Source organism: Erythrolamprus reginae, chromosome 1, assembly GCF_031021105.1.
Source record: "Erythrolamprus reginae isolate rEryReg1 chromosome 1, rEryReg1.hap1, whole genome shotgun sequence".
Lineage (NCBI taxonomy): Eukaryota > Metazoa > Chordata > Lepidosauria > Squamata > Dipsadidae > Erythrolamprus > Erythrolamprus reginae.
Window position 1 is genome coordinate 186,196,265 of NC_091950.1, and position 26,815 is coordinate 186,223,079.

The 26,815-nt window shown below is 38.4% G+C and overlaps 1 protein-coding gene across 16 annotated transcripts in view; it reads right to left on the reverse strand.

Moving 5' to 3' along the window:
- The window catches only part of LOC139156268 (sodium channel protein type 2 subunit alpha-like), a 75,045-nt gene that overhangs the window by 36,930 nt on the left and 11,300 nt on the right, over positions 1-26,815 (reverse strand). For 8 of the 16 annotated variants that reach the window (XM_070731675.1, XM_070731673.1, XM_070731664.1 and 5 more), the window contains exons 7-15: positions 24,460-24,523; positions 22,793-22,934; positions 22,313-22,519; positions 18,883-19,155; positions 11,708-12,058; positions 10,318-10,450; positions 9,150-9,388; positions 3,929-4,102; positions 1,286-1,642 (exon numbers count right to left, since the gene is read on the reverse strand). In XM_070731675.1, the coding sequence (XP_070587776.1) occupies positions 1,286-1,642; positions 3,929-4,102; positions 9,150-9,388; positions 10,318-10,450; positions 11,708-12,058; positions 18,883-19,155; positions 22,313-22,519; positions 22,793-22,934; positions 24,460-24,523 (1,940 nt within the window). Of the gene's footprint in view, positions 1-1,285; positions 1,643-3,928; positions 4,103-9,149; positions 9,389-10,317; positions 10,452-11,707; positions 12,070-18,870; positions 19,156-22,305; positions 22,520-22,792; positions 22,935-24,459; positions 24,524-25,094; positions 25,099-26,815 lie in introns of all 16 variants that reach the window. The other 8 variants (XM_070731666.1, XM_070731663.1, XM_070731668.1 and 5 more) reach the window with 7 other exon arrangements.

Genomic DNA, 26,815 nt, shown 5'->3' on the forward strand with positions numbered 1-26,815 from the left:
TTACAACAGTTCACTGAGTGACTGTTTAAAGTTACAACAGTGCTGAAAGAACTTACTACAGCTGCAACATCTCCATGGTCGCATGATCAAAGTTCAGATGCTTGGCAACTGACTCATATTTATGACAGTTGCAGTATCCTGATATTATGTGATCACCTTTTGCAAACTTCCGACAAGCAAAGTCAATGGGAAAGTTTGTTTGATTGATTTTTATGCCGTCCTTCTCCTTAAACTCAGGGCGGCTTACATGTTAGCAATAGCACTTTTTAACAGAGCCAGCATATTGTCCCCACAATCCGGGTCCTCATTTCACCCACCTTGGAAGGATGGAAGGCTGGGTCAATTTTGAGCAGGTGATGAGATTTGAACCGCTGACCTACAGATCTAGCAATCAGCTTTAGTGGCCTGCAGGACTGCACTCTACCCACTGAGCCACCTCGGCTCATAGGTTCAGTTCACTTAACAACCTTGTCAATAAATTAACAAATGCAGCGATTCACTTAACAACTGTGGCAAACTCACTTAACAAACGTCTTACTTAGCAACAAAAATTTCAGGCTGAATTGAAGCTGTAAGTCGAGGACTACCTGTACTTATATGAAGGCCTCATAAAATTAAATATGTACATAATTAAAGTCAGCTGATTAAATGCTCCTACCTTATGTTCATCTTTAATTTTAAAATAAATTAATTAATATACAAATTAATAAACTCTTCACCTAGGCTACTGCTTAGAAAGCTTTCATAAGTAATGAATATTGCGCTACATTGTAGGTAATAGGAGAAATAGTCCCAGCAAACACTGCAATGTATGAATATATTGCTGATTTGAGAAACTTGGGTTGGCACATGTCCTTCCTTGCTGAATCGTTTAACTCTTGCTGGTGCGTGTGTGTGTAGGTGTGGGTGGGGACACAATTTAAAGCTCAGCATCACAAAATATTTCTTCCAAGCTGCTGCCTACATGTTTTATTCTGGTGCAAGACAACAGTGGATTTAGTAAAGTCAGACTGCAGTGGGTCAATACTTTCTTTAATTTTAGAAGAACAACTTGAAGAGAGAACTGAAGTGTGAGCACCCAGTTCTGTGTTTCTTCCTTCTGTGTTTTTGCACTTTCCTCCCCAGGGGATAATTTATACTTTCAATAATCTATTATGCTAAATGCATTCACATCAAGAGTTTTTGCATAAAGACTAAGAAGAAATCAAATCAATCTTTAGCCTAGTGACTTTTCTATTGATAACGCACAGTTACTGTATTGGATATAAAAAAGCAGAGCACTCACCACTAAATTTCCAATCACCATGACCAACATGAAAACAATAAGGCACATGGTTTGGCCTGCAACCTCCATACAATCCCACATTGTTTCTATCCATTCTCCACAAAGAACCCGGAACACGATCAAGAAAGAGTGGAAAAAATCATTCATGTGCCAGCGAGGGAGTTCACAGTCTTCTGCGATCTTGCACACACATTCCTTGTAGCTTTTACCAAAGAGCTGCATACCAACCACAGCAAAAATGAAGACAATGATGGCCAGGACCAAAGTCAGATTTCCCAAAGCACCAACAGAGTTGCCAATAATTTTGATCAGCATATTTAACGTTGGCCAGGATTTTGCTAATTTGAAAACACGAAGCTGAAAAGCAGTGGTAAAGAAATACAATTATTATTATTCAAAACTATTTGGGGGTATATTTTACACCAGCGGCCCCCAACCTTTTGGGCACCAAAGGCCAATTTCATGGAGAGAGGTTTTTCAGCAGACTGGAGGAGGCGTGGTTTTGCAGGCTGCCTACATCCTGCGGATGGGGCTTCATTGGTTTGCATGGTCCAGTTGCTGGCATGTCGTGGACTGATTTTACACCACAATTTAGAAAAAGAAATATTAGAGGAAGAAAGAATCACGCTGCTTTGTAATGTCCTCACTCCCAAAGTGAGACAACTATTTAAGCCCAATATTTTTGAAGTGTCACTCAAGATTCAAAACAGTAGTTTATTAAAACACACAATAAAGAAAGCACAGACGAACATTTAGAAAAAAGGAATAGGATTAAAGTATAAGTATGAACCAAAAAACAATAACTGGCAATTCTTAAAGGGAGACTGGTAATCAAGAAAAAGACTTAGATAATGTTGTGATTCAGCCTGAGGCTGCTCAGGGACCGGCTGCGTCTCTGCTGGATCCAAGCCCGGAGGAGGAGGACAGTGAACAGGAGGGGGAGGACCAGGCAGATGGGGGAGAGGAAAGTCAGGAAGAGGATGAGGGGGAGCAGCCTGAGAGCCCGGGGGGGGGGGGCTCTCCCCAGCCAGTAGCCTGGCCTCATTGGATGAGGAAGCACAGGCTATAATTGACATGAGACAGCGACGTGCAGCTCATAGACGGGACCAATTAGAAAGGTATTGGCATCACTGAATTGGCAACAGCTGGGTTTGGGTGTGGTTCTCCTCAGCAGGGTTTAAAAGGCAGGCAAGCCTTTTCAGCCATGTGGAGCGTTATCAACTGGAAGTTCTGTGACCCTGCTTTGCTTCTCGGCATCTCTGATCTTGGCTTGTGGCCTAGAAGACTGGAAGACTTGGGGGAGGCATATGTTTGTTATCTCCAGCGTTGTTTTGGACAGCAAGAATCCTGTTTTACTTCATGGCCTTTGTGAAACATCTTTGAAGTTTCAGCGTGTTCCTGTTTGTAAGGACATTTTCTGTTACCTGTGTTTGCTTTGAATTCTATAAACTGCCTTTTATTTTTACCAGTGTGTCTGGCTTCTCTTTTTGGGTTGGTGTTTGCCTCTGGAGGGACCCAGACAGAACAGATAAGAAATTGAACAAGGCTTTGAACACATTTAAATTAAAACAGAATGCACTATTTTCTCCCTATCATGTCACCTAGAAAACACCATACATTCAATTCCTTCCTGCATCTTGGGAAAAAATGCTCCATAATCTCGTAATTGGCTTAAATTCCTTCTTTTATTCCCAAACAGCCATGCTACTGTTCCCAGGGAAAATTCAAAACAACAAAAACCTCCATCAAAATTTTTCTTCACTACAGTACAGTACTCAATGGGAGATATTGACATTACTAGTGGTGATCAATCCACAGGCCAAACATAGGCATGCTCCATTGCCCCTACCATTAGAAGTACATGTTTCCTACTTAAATACCTTTGATGAAATATAAGCTAAAGCTTGGTAAGACCTTTCTTGAAATCCGAGAGCAATATTTAGAAACATATTTTAATTTACACATACGAGTAAATAGTGAACACAATACTTAAAGTGTACTTAAGCAAGTTTATGGAGATATCGATCAATTAATCTCAGCCATTGTTTCTAAAGTTCATAAATTGAGAATTTTGTTCAGTTTCTCATTTTTTCCAGATATAGACATTAAAATTTACTTTTCAAAAACGTTTGCCTTCTTCTAGCATTGTTTTGAGCTACTCTGAACATTATCTAAGTTCAGAAACTATAATATTAATAATTGTGGACTATGAAAACTCCCTTTGCTTGAATAATGGCTGTTTTAGATTTCCCTTTTTATTATTAATGGTTGTAAGGCCACTTTTTTGGTGTTCTAAGGCAAGGGTCTCCAACCTTGCCAACTTTAAGATTTGTGAACTTCAACTCAATTGAAGTCCACCAGGCTTAAAGTTGCCAAGGTTGGAGACTCCTGTCTTAAAGGACATTATAAGATTTTTTTTAGTCCCTGGAATATGGTATCTGGGAGCATATTGTACCCAGCCCAGATTAGAAACTCATTTGCATCCTTAAATTCAGTTAATCGAGATCATTGTAAGCTTTAGAAAATAATTTTAAAAACAGTAATACTGTATAAAGAAAAACATTCAAGTGTTTTAAAGTTCATCATGAATACACTGATATTGTTTGTGAACATAAAGCATGGAATATTTCTTGATATATTTACCAGTCTGAAGGATCTGAGGACTGACAATCCTTCCACATTTGCAAGACCCAATTCCATCAAACTCAGGCTGACTATGATGCCATCAAAAATATTCCAGCCTTCTTGGAAATAATAATAAGGATCCCTGGCAATTATTTTGAGGATCATCTCTGCAGTGAAGATCCCAGTGAAAACCTATTTGCAAACATCAATTTAAGTATGATTTGTGGGGTTTTTTAATTAAAGCAAGTACTTGATGCAAATATTTCCTACACATGAGAATCACTTTTTTATATTGAAGCAGAACATTAGTATATCTAGATCAATATTCAGAGTTGTGGCCTTGTACAAAAGTATGCTAAATATCAAATCCATGTTTTTGGCACAGAAAGCATCTGTTCTACCACTGAATTATAATTCCTCCCCATAGAAAATGCAGATACAGTTTGCTATAGCATTGTAGAGATACTAATACTCAAGTTAAATGCTTTCAAATTACATACATATGTTTTTAGTACTTAATTAATCTATGTATTGTATCTCCCATTCCAAGGGTGTTACACTTAACACAAAGGTGGGTTCCTCCTGGTTCGGATCGGTTTGCCCGAACTGGTAGCGACCCGCTGGTGATATCACAATGATGTCATGGAACAGGTTCAGTTGGGGCCGATCTGTAGGCACTGCCATCTTTTTAAAAAATTCTTTTGCATTTTAAAAAATATATAATTTTTTTCTTCTGAACATGTGCAGAATTTGAGTTTCCGGCACTTTGCTGCTATCTTGTTTTGGCTTTTTGGGGGGAAGGGGTGGGTGGGAATTATTTCTATTTTTTTGTACTGTGCATGCGCATGTGAAGCGCAGCCACGTGGCATGGGAAGAAGCAAACCAGCAACAAGGTAAGTTAGAAGCCACCCTTGCTTGGAATGGGAGGGCAGAAAAACTCCTTGTTAGCAATAAAGCACAGAAAAATGATTCTGGTCCAACCTAACCTTTCTCAAAAGTTTGCAATAATCTGCCACGAACTAGGCCAGTTGGCTGAGTTTAAACCAGTGGCACTGTCTCATTCTAACCCACCTCTAAAAGACAAAAGCCAGATCTGTTTCTCAACAAGAATAAACATTTTTCTATGGACAAAAGTGTGATGTATGGACTTTGGGGCAGAACAGTGATTTAGGGCTGTCTCTAAAAAAGAGAGAGGCAAGGCTTAGAGACAGATTTTCTTTGTCATTCATTGCTTTTTTTTCTCCCTTTCATAAGCCTACACAGTTTTCTCCTAGTTTCTGTTTTCTTTTTTGCACTGAAAATAATCAAGAACAAAAACTGTTCGGCAGGAAATCCTATTTAGTTGCTGAATTTCAAGGGCACAGTTTGAAAGAATATGGTTTAGGCCTTGCCTGCTGCTTATTCTATAGCAGAAAATCTTCATTCTCTCCTAATGCTTCTCCAGTTTATCAAGAAGACTGTGGAAATATTCCTTGCCTTTGATCAACGGTACGCTATATTTTGCACTCTTAATTGGTATGTTTGTGTGTATGTCTGGTTTTTTATAATTAGGGCTTTTAGTTGTTTTATTAAATTGGATTGTTACATATTGTCTTTTACTATTGTTGTTAGCCGCCCCGAGTCTGCGGAGAGGGGCGGCATACAAATCCAATAAATAAATAAAATAAATAAATAAATAAATAGATCACATGTGGATCTATAAATGGCATTAAACTCTATGTCTTCTACCTGTATTCATCTTTCACATATTGTCATATAGTTTGGGCATTAATATGGTATATGATTTCTGTGTGTAGAAGTTAATAGCCTAGTGGACATTTTTAAATCTCTGGATTAAGTTAAATAAAATTTAAAGTATCTGCTAATAAAAAAACATATTGAACATAATGAAATAAATCAACACATTAACAATAACACAATTGTGATTTATGACTACTATTTCCTCTCCAATTTTAAAGTATTATGCTGAACGGTTTTTAAAAGTACTTTCAGAAATATGAGTCTCTCAAATAAGTTTAAGAAGTTAAGTGGTTCTGAGATTACAATATGGTTCATAAATTTCTAGCATTAGAATTTTACAAGTGAACAAAGATGGTACTACTAAATCAGCTTACAGAATTGTGTATAGGATAAACCTTAATATTTCTTAAAATGATCGCTATTAAGAAGCTTAGCTACATTTAAGATTGCATAATGTTGTCAAACAACATTACTAATCACCCTGAATTTAATAGTGGACTTCATGTAAAGGGAATCATCTACTTAAGAGCTTTGCGTAGTCATTTCCCACCGTTCTTCCTTACAACAGAAAACAGTCAATGAAATTTCATTACATTGAGAACTTCAGGACAATTTTGGGGAGGGGTAGGCTGTCAGAACTTTGGATGTGGGTTGTAAGTCTTCTTTTTCAGATAGGTTGTAATTTGAAATGATTGCAAAGCAATGGATTGTAAATTGAAGACTATCTGTAATGCATATTCTCTGTAATCAATTGGAACAACATAGTACAGGGGTGTCAAACTCAAGGCCAAGGGGCTGAATCCGGCCCATGAGGTGCTTAGATCTGGCCCGTGGGGCTGACCTGGGAACAGTGAAAGACCAACCTGCAGTGCCTCTGCCAGTAAAATGCCAACACAGTGCCTCTGCCAGCATGGGGCCCTCCTGAGCTCTGTTTTCACTGGTAGAGTGCTCCGGACTCCACAGGCAACCCTGACATGAGAGACATCAAATTGGTCACACTCACCTGGGCCATGCCCAGGCCATCAAGGTCAAACCCATTCCTGGTGCGGCCCTCAATGAAATTGAGTTTGACACCCCTGACCTAGGATAACCAAAATTCTGTTCACACACACCTTTCCTCACAATCATTGGATAACATCCTGCATTTATAAGAGGTATACTGTATTTTTTGGACTACAAGAAGCACTTTTTTTCCTCCCAAAAGGAGGTAAAATCTCGGTGCATCTTATAGATCAAATATTGCTGAATCCACCCATGTGCAGGAAGCAAAAAAGACTAAAAATTCAAGAAAAAAGATGGTGTCACCCGAAGCTCTGGCACCAAAGCGGTCATGTGCAAGTTGCGCAATCTGGTGGCCGCTATTGGTGCGCAACCAACCACTGGCTAACAGTCTATACCTACAAACATCAGAACAGTAGACTGTCAGCCTTACCAGGTACATCATACAGAAAACACGACCAGATAAACTAATTGTACTTAATTGTAGAAGTAATAAGGATCTTGCAGGTCCGAAAGTAGAATTCTCCTGCTTCCATCCTCAGAAGATCAAGACCTTCTGAGCCTCTTCCTCCACCTACTATGCAGTTGTGGGCAACGCAGCCCCTTTTGCTAGGCAGCAGCCTTTACCATATGTTATTTATTTTATTTAGTGACTGCATTTATATAGCTGCCCATCTTTCTAAAAGTGACTCTTAATACACAGTATTCTCTGTGACAATCTATGGCCGTGGAAGTTGGGGTAAGGAGCATATCAATGCTTTTGAACTTTGATGCTGGAGAAGACTCTTGAGGAGGGTAAGTAAGTAAGTAAGTAAGTAAGTAAGTAAGTAAGTAAGTAAGTAAGTAAGTAAGTAAGTAAGTAAGTAAGTAAGTAAGTAAGTAAGTAAGTAAGTAAAGAAAGAAAGAAAGAAAGAAAGAAAGAATTTAATTACTTAATTAATTAATTATCCAATCCCGAGGGACTCAGAGCGGTTTACAACAATCTAAAAATACAATTTATACAAATAAATAGATCAAACAAATCAACTCAATATTTCTTCCTCATAGTAAACATGGTCAGGCTGCAATTAGCTTATTTTGCAAACATTATATGAGGAGCCTTGATACTGATACAAAAGCTAGTGGTTAAAATGCAGTATTGCAGGCAAACTCTGCCCACAACCTGGAGTTGGATCCTGACAAGGTTCAGTTCAACTCAGCCTTCCACCCTTTCGAGGTTGGTAAAATGAAGACTCGGATTGTTGCGGACAAATATGAAAATAACTATTTCATTGTAAACTGCCCAAAGAGTGCAGTAAAGTGCTCTGGGGCCTAAAACACGATTTAAATATTGCCCACAAGATCATATGCTGCAATGTCCTACCTGTCAATGACTACTTCACTTCAACCGCAACAACACAAGAGCATGCAACAGATTCAAACTTAATATTAATGTGAAACCTGACTGTAAAAAATATGACTTTAACAATCAAGTTGTCGAAGCGTGGAACTCATTACCAGACTTAATAGTGTCAACCCCTAACCCCCAACATTTCTCCCTTAGACTATCCACGATTGACCTTTCCAGGTTCCTAAGAGGCCAGTAAGGGGCGTACATAAGTGCACTAGTGTGCCTTTCGTCCCCTGTCCACTTGTCTTTCCTTTATCTCATTTATCATATATCTTTTCTTCCTTTCATATATCTTCTCCTCTATTTTATATTTTTCTTTATATATATTACCTCATGTCTATTCTCTTCTATATGTATTGTGTATTGGACAAAATAAACAAATAAAATAAACAAACAAATAAAACAAATAGTATATAAGAATAAATGCTAACGATATTGCTACGAAAGCTAGAGAAACGTCTAATGCTGGGAAATGTGGAAAAAAAGAAAAGAAGAGGAGCAGCAGCGAGATGGATGGACTCAATTATAGTGGAGATGAGTATATTGTTAGGAAGACCTGAAAGACCATGCTAGGGACAGGTCGTCATGGAGAAAAATCTATCTATGTGGTTGCTAAGAGCCGACACTGACGTGATGGCACATACTCAATTAAATCAATCAAAAAAAAAAAGAGCATGCTTTTCAGATTCAATTTAAGAGACAGCCACTGCACTTTCCTCCCCGTACAATAGCTTCTTTTCCCCATGAATTTCATGAATATAGCAAGAAAAATTTTGCTTTCCACAAATGAAACAGGACCAAAAACAATTGTGAAGGTATACTATAATATAAACCAATGCTTAGCAGAAAAATTAATAAGCTTAATATCTAATTAAATAACTTTGGATGCCATGAAATTTTCCTAGCTCTTTAAGTTTGTTTAAAATTAAGTGGATACCTCAATGTTTTACTAATGTGTGTTTTTTTTTTTGCATTGGCTTCTGTTCTTAAGCTTAATAATTTAAAATCTTTGCAAATTATACTGCACACTGTTTTAACAATTCCTACATAAAGATGTTGGAGACACATATGAGATACAGATATTTTAAATCCTGCTTGTCTAATACATACCAGGTTTCCCACTGAAAGTACTTGGTAGAAATCAGAAGTCATTGGATAATGTTCCATGGCCATAAAAAGTGTATTCAAAACTATGCAAATAGTAATGGCAAGATCGACAAATGGATCCATCACTATCAAATTCACGATGTGCTTTACTTTTAACCAAGGGCTCCAGCAATCCCAGATCAAGAAAACATTCGCAAATCTATACCAGCATGGTGGACACTTCTGCCGAGATTCTTCAAGTTCTGCAGATTGAAAAAAGATATGTATTTGCTTTTTCAATTTTGTGTATTCTAGGTTCTGCAGTATTCTGGTAAACTAATGGTAAAATTAAGAATGCCCGGTGAATATATTTTTATTTCTATGGCTTACTAATTTATTTACACCAGCTGATAGAAACATCTAGTGAATAAGAGCTTGTTATGTAGCTCAGGGCTGAACTGTGGAGTCTTTGGTGCTGTCAGAACTTGGTTGTTTGCTTGCTACACAGTAAGGCAGGGGTGTCAAACTGGGAACCCGCAGGCCAGATGCGTCAAGTGCAGGCCACACCCACCTCAGCTCCACAAAGGCAAAAAATATTGTGATACATCGTGATACATCACATGACACGATCGAGTTTGGCACCAGTGCAGTAAGGTAATGAAATGCCTGCAAGCAAACAACCAAGTTCAGAGAACAACAAGGATCCATGGAAACTTATACTCTTATAACTAAATATATTATTTTTGAGTTTAGAGTCTTAGAGCATTTTAAATTGTTGCATTAATATGCTATTTTTAAAATAATCTCTTGATTCTATGTACAGTATCTGTCCTTTAAGGTATTCAGGCTGACCTTTGCATGAATTCTAGCTAAAGGTTCTTAAGCGTCTTTCTCTGATAATCTGAACCATTAGCATTTTGTCCCGGTCTTCATTTACCACTGAATGAAATTTTCACAGCCATACTGGGGCACAGAATGTTGGGAGCCAGCAACGCTTATCCCTACATCCCTACACCCCTACATTCCACCTGCTGCTTCCCACTTCATGAATGGGACACAAAAAGTACTGGAATCCTAGAACTATTAAAATATATGGGTAAGATTTCAGCAGTAAAACTGCTTCCATTTTGAGAGAATGAAATCAGAGTGATATCACTTTACATTAAGACCACGACTTCACATCCCACCATACCTTCCATAGTATTTGTAAGGATACTGGCTAGACTCATGGCTCTCTGCCTTGCTGCAGATTCTTCCATCAGTTCCATAGAAATTTGATAAGAGCTTAATCTTCTTTTTCTTATTTCTGTTTCAGTTGTTGTACCCTGTAAATAAAATTATTTTCATTTTAATTTATTGCAGGAGTAAGAGACAGATTGAGTGTTGGTTTGTTCTTGGTACTTATCTAACCTTAGGGTGGGGAAAAACTTTATAGATTGTATCTGTGCCAGTAACTGCTATTAGACCAATCGTTTATTATGTGATGATGGAAGTAAGGTGTTTCCTCACAGTCGATTTTAAGAATTTATGCTAATCTTTCAGTTTAAAGCTGTAGGGCAGCGGTGTTAAACTGAAAGCTTCTGGGCCAGATCCACCCTGTGATATAGTTGGATCCTGCCTGCAGGACTGTCCTGGTCTACCCAATGTGAAGAGGAAAGACTGGGCCAGTGTGGCTTCCACCTGGTCTACCCAGTGCTAAGAGGAATGATCAGGCCAGCGTAGCTTCGGCCCAGTCTACCCAACGCAAAGAGGAAACCTGCCAGCAGTTTGGAGAGTGACGTCAAGCTGGCCACGCCCACCCAGTTTGCCTCACCCAGCCAATCAGCCATGGCCACCCACCCCACCCCCACCTCCGAGGTCAACAATAGCCCTGATGCAACCCTCAATGAAATTGAGTTTGACACCTCTGGTTTAGGGTAAATATCTTCATTATAATCTGACAATAAGTCACCAAAAAATTAAACTTTTATGATAGCATGTTGCAGGTTTTAGTGAAAGAGCATACAAAAGTTACTCTGAGGCTGTCAAATATATATACTGCTCAAAATAATGAAGGGAACACTTAAACAACACCATATAACTCCAAGTAAACAAAACTTCTGTGAAATCAAAGTGTCCACTTAGGAAGCAACACTGATTGACAATCAATTTCACATGCTGTTGTGCGCATTCAACTTTGTACAGAACAAAGTATTCAATGAGAATATTTCATTCATTCATATCTAGGATGTGTTATTTCAATGTTCCCTTTTTTTTTTTGAGCAGTATATCATTACACCTATGTGTTGTGCAAGGATAGGAAACAGAAAAACCAGATGAAGTAACTGCACAAACAGAGCTCCTGCTCATCCAAGATTAATTCCTTATTAATTCTCCATCCCTCCCACCTTTTTTCTATGAAATTTCCCAACTCTCAAAGAGGACTTTTACTGATTAGGGGTCTGATTGACCCCTGTCAATCAGACATACCCTCAAGCAATGTAGATCCAAGTATCTCAAGATGAAAGGATGGACAGTTCAGAAATATCATAGCAAGTAAGTATTTCAGGTAAGGACAAATACAGCAAATGTAGTTTAATCACCTCTGGTAAAAATTGTCCAGTAGGTGAAGGGAGTGCAGGAGGTCCTCCCATTAAGGAAACAACACCATTGCAATCCACTGTGCTGTGCATCTTCCCGTTTGCAGGAAGTATTGGCACCATCTTTGATGACAGGCTCATTTGACTGGTAGTACTGTTGCGACGCTCACTTGTTTGTCTATTTGGAACAAAGAGAGACTCTCTCCTGCTCTCATTGTCTTCAAGAGTACTATGTTCATCATCAGCAAAGTCATTTTCTGACCCAATATCTTTCGCTCTCCCTCGGAAGCTGAAAATACTTGTTCTGCTGTTGCGACGTGGGGAAAACAGGGAGCCACGAAAGCTAAGCAAAGACTGTAAGGGAGGCAAAACAGGACACAAAACCAAACCAGTTATTGTTGAGAATTATTTGTAGATGAGTAGCTTCCCTGACAGTTATCTTTCAGGATAAATTAGGGGTTCCCAATTGGGGATGCTTGCACTCCCTGGGGCTGTGAGACGATATTGCAGGGTGTGTGAAAACTTTCAAAATGATAATATATAATTACATGCATAGAATCATTTATTTTTTTAAGGGGTGCAAGAATATTTGCCCAGGTTCGCCTGGTGCACCAGTTGCAGCCCTATCTGGATCGGGACTCACTACTCACAGTCACTCATGCCCTCATCACTTCGAGATTCAACTAGTGTAATGCTCTCTACATGAGGCTACCTTTGGAAAGTGTTCGGAAACTTCAGATCGTGATGAATGCAGCTGCGAGAGCAATCATGGGCTTCCCAAAGTATGCCCATGTTACACCAACACTCCACAGTCTGCATTCGTTGCCGATCAATTTCTGGTCACAATTCAAAGTATTGGTTTTGATCTATAAAGCCCTTCATGGCATCGGACCAGAATATCTCTGGGACCGCCTTCTGCTGCACGAATCCCAGCGACCGATTAGGTCCCACAGAGTTGGCCTTCTCCGGGTCCTGTCGACTAAACAATGTTTCTGGCAGGTCCCAGGGGAAGAGCCTTCTCTGTGGTGGCCCCGACCCTCTGGAACCAGCTCCCCCCTGAGATTAGAATTGTCCCCACCCTCCTTGCCTTTCGTAAACTCCTTAAAACCCACCTCTGCCATCAGGCATGGGGAAATTGAAATAACTTCCCCAGGCTTATATTGTTTATGTATGGTGTGTTGTGTGCATGTTTTTAAATTATGGGTTTTTAGTTTAAATTATTAGATTTGTATTACATATTGTTTTGCTACTATTGTTGTGAGCCGCTCCAAGTCTACGGAGAGAGGCGGCATACAAATTTAAATAATAATAATAATAATAATAATAATAATAATAATAATAATAATATATCAGAAGCATTCTAGGGATGCGGGGTATAGAAAAGGTTGAGAATTCCTGTTACAAATTAAAGAAATAAATGAAACTATTCTACAACTGCATCTTTGATATGCAATCCTACAAAATTAAGTTATCTAACTCCGATCTGTTCTACAAAAAAACATGAGATTCAGTAGGTTCTGACCAGTTCTGGAGAACTGGTAGCAGAAATTTTGAGTAGTTTGGAGAACCAGTAAATATCTGATTGGCCCCGCCCCCATCTGTTCTCTGCCTCCTGAGTCCCAGCTGATTGGAAGGAAATGGGGATTTTACAGTAACCTTTCCTGACAAGCTAACAAGCCATGCCACAGAACACCACTTCACACACACCAAGCCGTTGCCAAAGAACCCACAGTAAATAAATTTTGAAACCCACATTCATCCTCTGTCTTCCTTGAGTGGAACACTTCAAATATAAGGAAATGTTTTTCAACGACAAAAAAGACACATTTACCAGCCAGCTGTTGCATACAATTACAGGGGGGCAACTCAATGGCTAGATCTATTTAACTAAACTACTGCAATTAATCCATCATTTATTAATCATGCTGCTTCATCAATTGATGCTTTCAACAGCCACAGGAGACTGAAGTGGTGATTTTGACACTGAGAGCAGGGAAAAAAATCAATTTTTGCTGCTTATCCTTTTATTTAATTGCACTACAAGAAATCTTTAATGGAAACTTTTCTTCCTTCACTGCATATTTCATTAGTAGCATTCATGAATTAATAAAGTCATCACCAATGTCAGAAGAAACCATACGTACATGCATACAAACAATTCATATATTATTCTTTCTATATTTGAATTTCTTTTCAGTAGTTTAGATTCACAATGATCAGTATACTAATCTGAAGAGAAAGTTACAAATCTCTTGGTTCGATTTTTTTAATGTGAATTTAAGATGATTAAAAAAAATCAATTTTATGTAGACAATTCATACTCATCAATGCTAGTACTCATATTAAATTCTAGGTGCCCTTTTAAGGAAAAGTTAGATATAATTGCCCAAGTTACAAGAAAAAGTAACTTTTTCAGGCAAATTTTAATCAGATAACCACCTATTAGACTTTAGAGAATCCATTGCAATGCCCAAATACATTTAATACCAAGTATTCATCAACATGATATCTATTTATTGTCTTAATGTTTTGTGCTATATTTTATTTAATGTTCATAAGCTGTCTAGACTCACTGTGGCGAGATGGAAAGCATACAATGTTTTTTAAATTATGAGTTTTTAGTTTTTAAATATTAAATATTAGATTTGTATTGTACATTGTTTCCTATTACTGCTGTGAGCCGCTCTGAGTGTACGGAGAGGGGCGGCATACAAATTTAATAAATAATAATAATACAAGTTCAATAAATCAATAGTAAATAAAGAAATAGGAACTAACTACTCTATAGGCCTTCTTTGCATGCCTTGTTTACTTAAAATCTGTAAACCAGGCACTTGAAAATTCCCAGCCTTCTCATCTCACCAAACCAATTCCTGCTTCACTTTAGGTAGGTAATACTGCTGTACTTTCCTTCTTGGTGGTAGGATATGAAAGCATTACAGCCCTTGCCACAATGTAGAGCACGTTAGCAACTGCAAGTATTTCATGATACACAAGGTTAAACACAAGCCCAAATCCCATAAAAGCCATGTACTGATCCTTGGGAAGTTTCAAGGAGTACATATTGCATATCTTTTATTTGCAGGCCCTTGCCTATAAAGATTTCTATATTTGGGGAAAATACAACTTACTTTCTGAGGGAAAATTTTTGGATTCCAGAATAACACCAATCTTATTTCTGTAGAAGCCCTGTGTAGCAAGATAAACTCACATATTGGGCTAAAATAATACTGGCCAGAAAGTTACCTCATCCCAACTTTATATGATCAATATTATTTCAGGTAGATAAACTCTCTCTTGAAACCAAACTATCCATGTATGTATGGGATATCTAAAGGCTAAGGAAATAAACAGAGTGCTTTGAATACCGATAAACAAAAATTATTTTGGCAGAAAAAACCAAGCTTTATTATTTTGTTTATAATTTCATTATTATCTTTGGTCCAGCTTCTTTCCTTTCCTTTCTAAGACCTCTCCTGAAGAGGTTGCCATGTAATTTTTTACAAGTGCCCCACATTTTGAATGATTATGTATTTATCTGCCCTGATCTGGTTGAGTCAGTGGCACATGCCTTCTACAAGGATTAATAATAACGCCTATGTAGGTAGATCAGGCATGTTGTAATGCACACTTTTATCAGATTCAAATCTAACCATCACTTATAAGGAAGAAAAATCTGTTTCTTGGAGCCGAGTTATTAATAAACAAATGACATAATAGGTGATATAAAGGCTGAGCCATAAGTTGAAATCCAATCCTGTTGCTATACTTTAGATTTTAGGGCCAGTCTGTATTGTGGTTAAGGAATCAATCTAGAAACTGGGACACCCTTAGGCACAAAGCCAGTTTGGTTGATCTAGTCACATCCACTGAGCCCTGGAAAGCAGGCAAGGGTAAACCATTTTTGAAAAACCTTGCCAAGAAAATTGCAGGAACTAGTCCAAGGAAGTCACCAGGAATCAAAAACTAACTTGAAGGCACTAAATAAATTAATTAATGTTTTTCACATTCATAATGCATTTTGTTTTTATAATTTGTAATTATTTTTCTTCTTACTAATCCAAGATCGACTTCAGTCCAAGACTGAAATAAAGTAATTTTCTAACCAAGATTTGCCTTCCGAATTTTTACCAACAATGTATTTCTCCCCTTTAAAACAAACAAAACAAAACTATAAAGTGGAGCTGTGATGGCACAGTGATTAGAATGCAGTATTGCAGGATAACTCACTGCTGACTGGCAACAGTTCAATTCTGACCAGCTCAAGCCAAGGTTGACTCATCCTTCTGAGGTTGGTAAAATGAAGACCTAGATTGTTGGGGACAATATGCTGACATTTGTAAACTGCTCAAAGAGTGTTGGAAGGAACTATGAACTGGTATATCAATCTAATTGCTATTGCTATAAGCAAACAACTTGTATATTGTTGCTAAGATAATAGCAAAGATTGGTTCATGTAGCTACTTGATTCAAGGGAGTCTTGTTAATTAGATTAATTTTTTGTGAGGCTTTTCGCCTGGACTCAGTTCTCTACTGTTGCTGTAAATAGTGTTAATTTTAACTCATTCTTTATTTCATTTTTACAGTATACTGTGGAGGACAAGGAAGAAGCCTCCCTGAGAAGTGTAGGAGTCCCTAAACTCAGGCGTTCCCTAGGCAGCGACATAGATTTGGCTAATTTTTCCACAAGAGCAACCAGACAATCTTGTGATCTCCTGGCTTAAAACACATCACCATGTGAAGGCCTCAGGACTTTGCCATATGCTAAATAAAGTCAATAAACAGTGTACTGTCCATTTTGATTTCCCTGTCAATTGTGTGCTCATCTCCATCTCTTATCCAAGGGAGCCAGTGTTATCTAAAGACAAATTTTGTGGTCATGTGGTCAGAATGACTATACGCCAAAAGCACACAGAATGCTGTTACCTTCCCACCAAAGTGGTACCTATTTATCTACTCACAATCATAGTTCCCTCTAAGCTGAGCAGTGAGCAATCGCTCACTTAAAAATCATCTTCAACTCAGAGTTTTCCAAACCTGCCCAGAAGCCGAGAGGGAAAGAGTGAGAGGGAAGGAGAGAGAGAGGAAGAGAGGAAGAGAGAGAAACAGATAGAAAAAAGAGAGGAAGGAAAAGAGAAAGAAAAAGAATGGGAGTAAGGAAGAGAGAAAGAAAATCAAAATCTAGTTTGAAACTAGCTCAACTATTTAAGTGGCATTTTGATATTGATAGAGTTGCCCTATTATGAGCTCACTGTTATAGACACACAGTACAGTATTTTATTTTGAAATTCTCTGAGGCAAAACAGGGTGGGTTTTTTGTTTGTTTGTTTGTTTATTTATTTATTATTTCTGTGCCGCCCAGTCCCAAATGGACTGCCGCTCAGACACTATACTTTTCCACCACGCCCCCCCCCAAAAAATTAGAGGGAACACTGCTCACAATTACATGCTTTCAAACTGCTAGGTGGGCAGAAGCTGAGGTAAGTAAGAGGAGCCCACCCTGTTGCATGGAACTCGGGTCTCAAACCCAGGCTCTGAGCTGACAAGTTCAGCATCTTTAAACGCTGAGCCATCCTACCCCTCTTTCTGAGCCAAAGAATGAGAAAGGGAAAATGCCCAACAGATGTCATCAAATGCAGCAAAAGAAAAAGGGGGCTTTCTTCGTGCACCAATGTCTCTGACTATCTCAATATCATCTCCATCTCTATCATCTCTCTTCCACTCTGTCTCTATCATCTCTATCTCTATTTCTTTACTGAACAATTTCATGTTCAATACAAGCCTCCCTATTTATAGTGGGATACAAGTATGTTAATAAAGAACAAATAAAGAAAACATTTGCGCTTCTATATTTTACCCGCAAGCATGAATGCTTTAAATTGGAACTGAAGTTGTTTCTGTTGTTTCAGGATAGCTATAGGTTGCATATTATCCCCTGTTCATAACTCTATAGCTGCCCTGGAATTTGGAAATAAAAGAAACACTCCCTATCATAGACCCTTATCACTAACAGAAGAATATTTGACTCCATAATATGGTTATCAAATTGGCAATGTTCCTATATATGGAAAAAATATGGTTTGCCTGGTGCACCAGTTGCGGCCCTATTTGGACAGGGAGTCATTGCTCACAGTCGTTCATGCCCTCATCACCTCGAGGTTTGATTACTGCAACGCTCTCTACATGGGGCTACCTTTGAAAAGTGTTCAGAAACTTCAGATTGTGCAGAACGCAGCCGAGAGAGCCATCGTGGGGCTTCCCAGATTCGCCCACGTTTTTACAACACTCCGTGGTCTGCATTGGCTGCCGATCAGTTTCCGGTCACAATTCAAAGTGTTGGTTATGACCTTTAAAGCCCTAAATGGCATTGGACCAGAATACCTCCAGAACCGCCTACTACCGCACAAATCCCAGCGGCCGATAAGGTCCCACAGAGTTGGCCTTCTCCGGGTCCCGTCGATTAAACAATGTCATTTGGTGGGTCCCAGGGGAAGAGCCTTCTCTGTGGCAGCCCCAGCCCTCTGGAATCAACTTCCCCCGGAGATTAGAACTGCCCCCACATTCCTTGTCTTTTGTAAATTACTCAAGACCCACTTATACCGCCAGGCATGGGGGAGTTGAGAAACCTTTCCCCCCAGGCTTCTTTATATTTTGTTTCATGTTTGGTATGAATGTGCTGTTTGGTTTTTAAATATATGATAGGGTTTTATATGCTTCTTTTAATATTAGATTTGTTTTGTTATAGTATTGTTTTTATTGTTGTGAGTCTTGGGAGAGGGGCGGCATACAAATCTAATAAATAAATAGATAGATAGATAGATAGATAGATAGATAGATAGATAGATAGATAGATAGATAGATAAATAAGAAAATAAATAAATAAATAAATAAACAAACGCATGGATTTTAAAAAGATGATACCCATTGGAATCCAGAATCAGTACACTTGTTCTCTTATTTTATAAAAGTCAATGAAAACTATAGCAAACAACTATAGAATTTATATGCATATCTGATCTTTACACACACACAACTTATTATCCTAAAAATGGAATTCATCAAATTCTTGCAAAAGGAAAATGCATCCATGTGGGAGTGATGTACTATGTTCTGATTTTCAGAGAAGTGAAATGTATATCAGAATCTAGTGCACAGTCTAGATGAACACTGTAACATACCTGGTGCATGGAGGTTCTCTTTTCATAGGACAAGCGACTTGCCCTTCGGATGCTGTCTTCTGATTCAGATTTAGGAAACCTGTCCTCTTCTTCCTTATCTTCTGCTTCCGAGAGTTCCTTTTGCTTCCTTTTTTTCCTTTTGTTCCGTCTGTCTTTAGCACTCTTGGAGCTTAATTTAGATGCCTCTGAAGAACTTTCCAAGAGCTCCCCCAATCCACCCACGCCGCTGAAATCTCTGGATGCAACTGATGCTGCTGCCACAGCTGCCGTTGTCTGTTGTGTTACAGTATCAGGCAATTGGTATTACTTGGATTACAACCTTCATCATCCTTGTAGAGAATTCCATTATTATTCCAAGGATACACAGTCACAAAGCAATTAAATTAAATACTAACGTCAACAAGGAATGTGTCTTCTTTGGAGTGAAATAGAAAGGAAATACACAAATGAAGGGAAATATTCATATCCCAGGATAATATTGCAGGATCCAATCTGGGTCAGTCACCAGGACCCCAAAGCAGTATTGGGTTACTTACTGGACTAGGGGGGGATGGCATTCTGGTAACGAAATTGGAGTTGCATGCGCGCAGATCTGGGTGACCTGCCTGCAGGGTATGCATTGGAGCGAGATTTGGCTTCTGTGCATGCACAAGAAGCAAATTCTTTCAAGAGGATGCGTGGGCACGTGAGATTTTGGCGATTTGGGGTGATTTTTTGTTTCTGCGCATGTGCAGAAGCAAAAAAAATTACTGAAATCTCAAGCACCTGCGCATCTTCTGACAAGATTTTCTTCCTGCGCATGCACAAAAGCCAAATCTTGCTCTGATGCACATGTACCCCAGACATGTGCATGCACCCGCCAGTAAGTTGCAACCCCCGCCTGCCCCCAAGGTTTAGTCTTCTGAGCTCTCGGACTCATGCGGGAGTTTATCTTCATAGAACTTCTCTCTAACGGAATGTATACATAGACATCACACATTCTTTCTGTGAGAGAAGTTCCCTGAGGATGGACTCCAGCACAAGTCTGAAAGCTCGGAAACCTAGACCTCTGTTTCTGGTGACCAACCTAGATTGGATTCTGCAAAGGTAATACAGTTTTCTGCAAAGATGGGAGTATAGCAGTTCCTAATTTTTTTAATACGGGTGCTTTTAAGGAACTGTTTTTATAGGACCTCTTTGCTCCAAGACCTAAATTTTGATTAAGAATTTGGAAAAGAAGGACTAAGGGGAGATATGATAGAAGTGTTACAATATCTCAGGGGCTGCCACAAATAAGAGGGAGACAAGCTATTATGCAGAATAGGAAGATAGGACAAGAAGCAAGGGATGGAACCTAATCAAGGAGAGAAGCAACTAAGAACAAAGGAAAAAGAATCCTGATAGTTAGAACAGTTAACCAATGGAACAACTTGCCTCCAGAAGTTGTGAATGCTCCAACACTGGATGTTTTTAAGAAGAGATTGGATAACTATTTGTCTGAAGAGGTATAGGGTTTCCTGCCTGAGCAGGATGTTGGACTAGAAGACCTCCAAGGTCCCTTCTAACTCTGTCGTTCTCTTTCTACTTCTAAGAAGCCAAAACGTGGCTGGCAGAGTATCTGTTTCATGTGATGAGTTCGATTCTTTGCCTTTCTAAAGAGGCAAAAATGCCTTCGTGCTCGAAACCCTGGAGAGCTTGCTGTTAATAATGCTGAGCTAGATGGACTAATAGTTCTCTCTGCATAAATTAGCTTGTTCGCCTCTAGAAACATCTGCATAGGGTTTTTCTTGTAATACAGCAGACAATCCCACCAGCTGTTCAAGAATCAGTTGATGTCAAAGTTTGTAACTCTACTGCTTCCACTGTGTTTTGACAGCTTCACAGATGCCAAGGTAAACTATTTTCACCTACTGTATTATTTTTACATTTTCTTGAATGCCAACACTGCGTTTATATCAACTGCTTTCCACATCTCTGACAACAGGAGGTGAGAACAACATGAATATGAACTTCAGTCATGTTGGGGATCTCAATCACATATGAAAATTGTATCAGTAAAAAAGCTCAGTTACCTTCCCTTAGCTATAGAAAGTACACAGAAATATAATTCTGCCCCTATTCCGTACAACAGCCATGTTCAACTATGTCTGACAAGGTAAAAGATAAAACTGTGTGTATTTGTTGTATTAACCTCCTGCTGCCCTGTCCAGAAAAAGCTCTCTCCAACCTTCACATATTCATGAATGCAAATAAATCTCCACTTATGACTTGGAGGTCTGGTGAAAGTTAACATGGAGATCTGAACACACAATCAAGCATATATAAATTCAGTATTCCTTTCATGATCTTGGTTGAAGATGTGAAGCTAGAAAAAAATCAACATGGGGTAAAAAGAACATGAAAAGATGGGACCAAAGAAGTATTCCCACTTTTTACATTGTTCAAGATTACCATGCAAATGCCTAAATAGAACTACAGTGGTACCTCGACATATGAGTTTAAGTTGTTCCAGACCTGAGCTCGTAAGTCGATCAACTCGCATCTCGAACGAATGCCTTTAGACTTTGCTTTTCGCGCCGAGATAACCAGAAGCAATGATTTTTGCGCCACCTAGCGGAAGCTCGGCTTGTATCCCAAATTTGAGCTCGGGTGTCGAACAAAAATTCCGCTCGCGTTGTGGCTCGTAACTTGGAATACTCGCATGTGGAGCAGCTCGTATCTAGAGGTACTACTGTACTGATTGGCCACAAAAAAAGGACTTTAAAAATGCTTGTGGTCTAACCAAACAATTTAATTGCTAGAATAGACTGCCCTGGGCATTACTTGGGTAATCTTACAAAATCAATTCAGCAAGACTAGGAGGTCTCAAGTAGGAAGCCACATAAAAAGAGCTTCCAGATGGATGGAGGTATAAATTCAACAATGGACCAAGATGACCATCCCCTTGCATTCCCACACTGTCCTTATCAATTCATTTTGTTTTTATTTTATTTATTTAGAAAATGTATATTGCCTCCTTTTTGCACAAGGTGGCTTACAGGAATATAAAAACATCATGTATAAAAAATAAAACTAATAGAAGAAAATAATCAAAACAATCAAATAATATAATAGTCTCCCACCTACACAAGCCATTTAATGGGTTCTGTCCCATTCTGAGTTGATACTGGATCCTATTTTTCTCCAGCTTCAGGCAAGTATTGTTTACCATGTTCCTGATACCACACAATGGCAAAGGCCATGAGATGAGGTATTATATCACTGGGAGCATATGAAATCAGTGTGGTTCCATCTCTTCCAGGCTCTGGTACCTAGCAACCTGATATGCATCCTATATTTTATGCATTATCTATCAGGACACACTTGGATAAAAATCTGGGAAGATGCAATTAATACACCCCATTTCACAATTTCAACCATTTCAAGACACCATCTTTTAAAAGCAAGCTACCTGGGCCTCTTCTTGCTGTTTTTTCAGCTGTTCCAGCATCTGCTGGAACTCTGCCTCTTTCTGCTCAGCTTCTTCCATGGTGGCTTGATTCTGCTCTTCATAGGCCATGGCAACCACAGCCAGGATCAAGTTGATCAGGTAGAAAGAACCCAAGAAAATCACCAGGACAAAAAAGATCATGTACGTTTTGCCAGCAGCACGTAGAGTCTGGGAAAGTGAGTTGAAGCCAAAAAGACAAACAAACACAACAAGAACTCATCTACCTGCTTTTTTTTTTAAAATCAGTTTTAGTTATTAAAAATCACAAATATTTTACGATTGCAATCATAAAACTACAATGACCACAACCAAATAGGCATAGTAAGTAACAATTCCTTGTTGCTAATGTAAACGCTAGTTGCATTAAAATAAATCAGCAGCAAGACTGGGGCTTTTGTTCCAATATCATACATATTAATCTTGCCTCATGACTGTTCTCACCAGTTGGTAAAGATTTTCCCAGAAGTCCTGAGTCATCAGCCGAAAGAGGGATAAGAAGGCCCAGCTGAAGGTATCAAAGCTTGTGTAGCCGTAGTTAGGGTTTCTACCTGCTTTTACACATACATATCCTTCTGGGCATTGGCTATGAAAAGGAATTGCATTGAATACTGTTGTTATTTGCACTTTATAAATATTTACAAAATGACATATTTTAATTCTAAACAGAACCATTTATTTTCCATTATGTTCTGGATTGTGATTGAATGTACCAAACTGGGTTCAGCCACAGTGTCCATCTCCCTGAGATCAATGAACATTTTAGTGCTATATAACTAATACTCTGTTCATGCTGAGACACCAAGAGAGCTGTTTGCCAGAGGATGCTATGATTCACAGATCCTATAGACCGGTGATGGTGAACCTGTGGTATACGTGCCACAGGTGACACGCAGAGGTATATCTAAGGGTATGCAAGGTGTTGCCTTTTGTCAGCTCCAGCACACATGCATGCAGTAGCCAGCTATTTTTCAGCCTTGGGGAAGACCGTTTAACCCTCCGGAGGCTTCAGGGAAGCTGCTCTGAAACCCCAGAGTTCAAAAAACAGCCCAATGGGCAAACTGGAAGTTCAGAAAAATTGACTTCCGGTTTGCCCATTGTGCTGTTTTTTGCCCTCTGGAGCTTCAGGAAGCTTCCCTGAAGCCTCCGGAGGGTGAAAAACAGCACAACCGGCAAAGTGGAAGTCTGTTTTCCAAACTTCCGGTTTGCCTGCTTGGTGTAAATAAATATTACAGTTTAAGGAAGTCCCCGATTTCCCCAAATGCCTAATTTATTTTGATGTAGTTTTCTGCGCAATGTCCTGCAATTTGTTTTGGAAAGGCAAAAGAAGAACATGGGAAAATGAACAAAGTTGCCAGGAATAATTTGATGAAATGTAAGATAATAGAGAATAATGCCAAATAAGGTGCATTTTCTTATCCCAAACATAATGTTTCAAAAAATGATATTCCCCATCACCACTACACATTGAATCAACTAGGTATTGGTTGAATTCTTCAGCATGCAAAAATTATCTTGACAGTTATTTAAGAAAGAAAGATACATACATATTTCTTGTCTTCTGTTTTTTTTAAAAAGCTCTTGCCTTATTTTGTTTTTTTAAATAGAAGTATGATATAAAAGGGAAAGTTAGTTTCTTTGCTGCTATTTTAAACAACTCTGGCAGACCAACTGCTTGATAAATAATTTGTCAATCTTTCTAGAGAAATTTTGATATGCTCACATTTTTTAAAATTTTAAAATACATTTCAAAAATCAATTCATTGATTATCAAAGTGCTTTATAAACATTTTTGGTTTAAATAATTTTGGATTATTTAAACCAAACATTTGGATTATTTAAACCAAACATTTTTGTTAAATAATAGGTAAGAATGGGCATTTATATTTGGATAAATCCATTACCACTGCATAAGTAGGAGTGTGCTAATTTCTGCTAGCATTATCTTGTTAGGTAATTATATTACATTAGGATGATCATTCTAATATGCACATTCATCTCTTATGCTCATAAGACTTCCTACTTCTCACGGAGTAGCTCCTACAGAGGTTAAATGTTTTCTAACTACATTACAATAGTATGGAATATAATGGGTTATTAAATATTCTTACCCAGCATCTGAGCTATTACCACAAAGAAGTGCATCTCGCTGTCCTTCCAAAACATAAAAATGACCTGATTGAGAAAAGAAAAAACAATTACAGTACTATTTTTGTTTGCTGATATTAAATATAAATCCATAAACATCAGAAGTATGAAATCAAAATGCTACAATTAATTATAAATGTGTGATTAAAAAACCCTCTCTTTTATGGAAGTTATGGATTATTGCTTGAAATGCTATAACCTTTTTTTCCTATCATTTCTATTATTGTTTTACTGGATTATTTTGTAAGCCTCTTGGAGCTTTGTTTGAATTAAGCAGCAAACTAATAAGAACAAATAAAATATATCAGTGCAAAATTTTATTTTCTTTTAAAAGTAAACAAGGGTTTCTCTTTCATACGTTTAGATGGTCATTGCTAGAAACGCTCCACTAATTGATTTAAATATATAAATTTGTATCGTCATATGTATAAAGAAATTTTAAATTACAGTCCCATGTCCAATTTTTAGGAGTTAGCCCTACTGAATTAAATAGCGGTCATGGCATCCTGAAAATATGAGAATGTGGGTTCTAACTTACCTGGCTACTGGTTTGCTTCCTCCCCTAACTGCATGCGCAGTGGCAAAAAATCCCAAAAACTCCTCTTCTCAAAAAAGCCAAAACAAGATGGCAACACATGTGCAGTGCTGGAAATTCAGATTCTGCACATGTGCAGAAGAAAAAAAACCATTAAAAATTTCCCGCCCCCCAAAAATCTGAAAAAATTCCAAATATATATATATATATATATATATATATATATATATATTGGCACCCACGGACCAGTACTGACTGGTTCTATGACATCATGTCACGTAACCAGTTTGGGCGAACCACTCTGAACCGGGAGGAACCCACTTCTGGAAAGGTGAATATCAAAGGGTGCTTTTTTCCAAAAGGCAACTGAACTTTTTCCTTTGAAAACATTTTACTTCTCATCTAAAAAGCTTCTTCAGTTTTAAGTGACTGAAGGAAAATGGAAGGATTTATACTCTTTGCAGCTTATCTGGTTGTCTGAGATTCACTGTCGTCATTTTTATCGGTTATCATTTGGGGGTAAATCAGAGTGGAAATGGTGGTGGAGCCTTCTTGGGATTGCTAAAAAGACTGCTATGTAAACAGAACAGAGGTGGTATTGTATCCCTCCGCCTCTGATGAAAGCTGGCTGTTAAATCTTAATGTCGATGGCCTCTTTGATCCCTCTGTCAAGCCAGTGGTCAGAATGTGGGTTTCGCTGTCTATAAAAGAGTGACGTTTGTCTTTCAAATACAGATGGACTGTTGAATCTTGTCTTGATGGGCTTGTTCTCTTATGTTGTGCCATGCATTTGTAAAGAGGCTGTTTTGTTTCCTCAATGTTCAGCTCTGTACATTGTCTCACTGCATTGCAGTACATATACTACATTGCTCAGTTTCTGAGTATTTTGTCCTTGGGATGGACAAGCTTCTATCCTAATTTATTCCTGGATTTAAAGTGGGCACATACATTGTGTTGGTTAAAAGTCTTCCTGAGTTTTCAGATATTCCTGCAATGTATGAAACAATAGTGTTGCTTCATTCATTGTTTTCTTCTTTGATATGAAGAAGCTCCTGTTGGATCATTTTGAGGAGAATTTTCAACCAAGTGGGTTCAATGACTTTCAGAGAGCTGGCAAATGACCCCCAGAGTGCTAATGATCAGATGGCTGCAAAGAATATGATATAATAATAATATAAATCCTTCCATTCCCTTTTGACAGTTAGAACTACAGAAGCTTCTTAGATTAAAAGTGAGATGTTTTCATAGGCAGAAAAACCAAAGAAAGTCCAGTTGCCTTTTGGAAAAAGCACTTCTGGGACAACCACAACCTGAATGATTGAGAATCTCCATATAGAAGAGGATGCATTTTAATTGTGTGTATTAAACACACAAAATGAAGAGGATGTCCTTTAATTGTGTGTATTAAAGTAAACACACAAAAAATGAACATTTGGCCTTATTAATAGGAGGAAAGTCAGCAGGGGTGGGCTGCTGCCCGGAAGTGGGGGAACCGCAGTGGGGTAGCGAAAATGGAGCTCCACCCCAGAGCACCCAATTTGCACTGAAAGATGTTAAAAGAAAATGCAGGGCGTCCTGCATAAGCCACACCCACAGTGTGATAGTAAACATTTTGATAGCCCTTCACTGGAAGTCAGTAAGATAAACACAGTCATTTACCATTACTCCCCTAATTTATTATTTCAGCCTTTTAGAGATTATTTCATTAAACCCATACAAGTTAAGTTAAAAGTTCTTTTAAATCCATGCCAAACTCCTAGGTGTCTACAAAGAGTCAAGGCAAA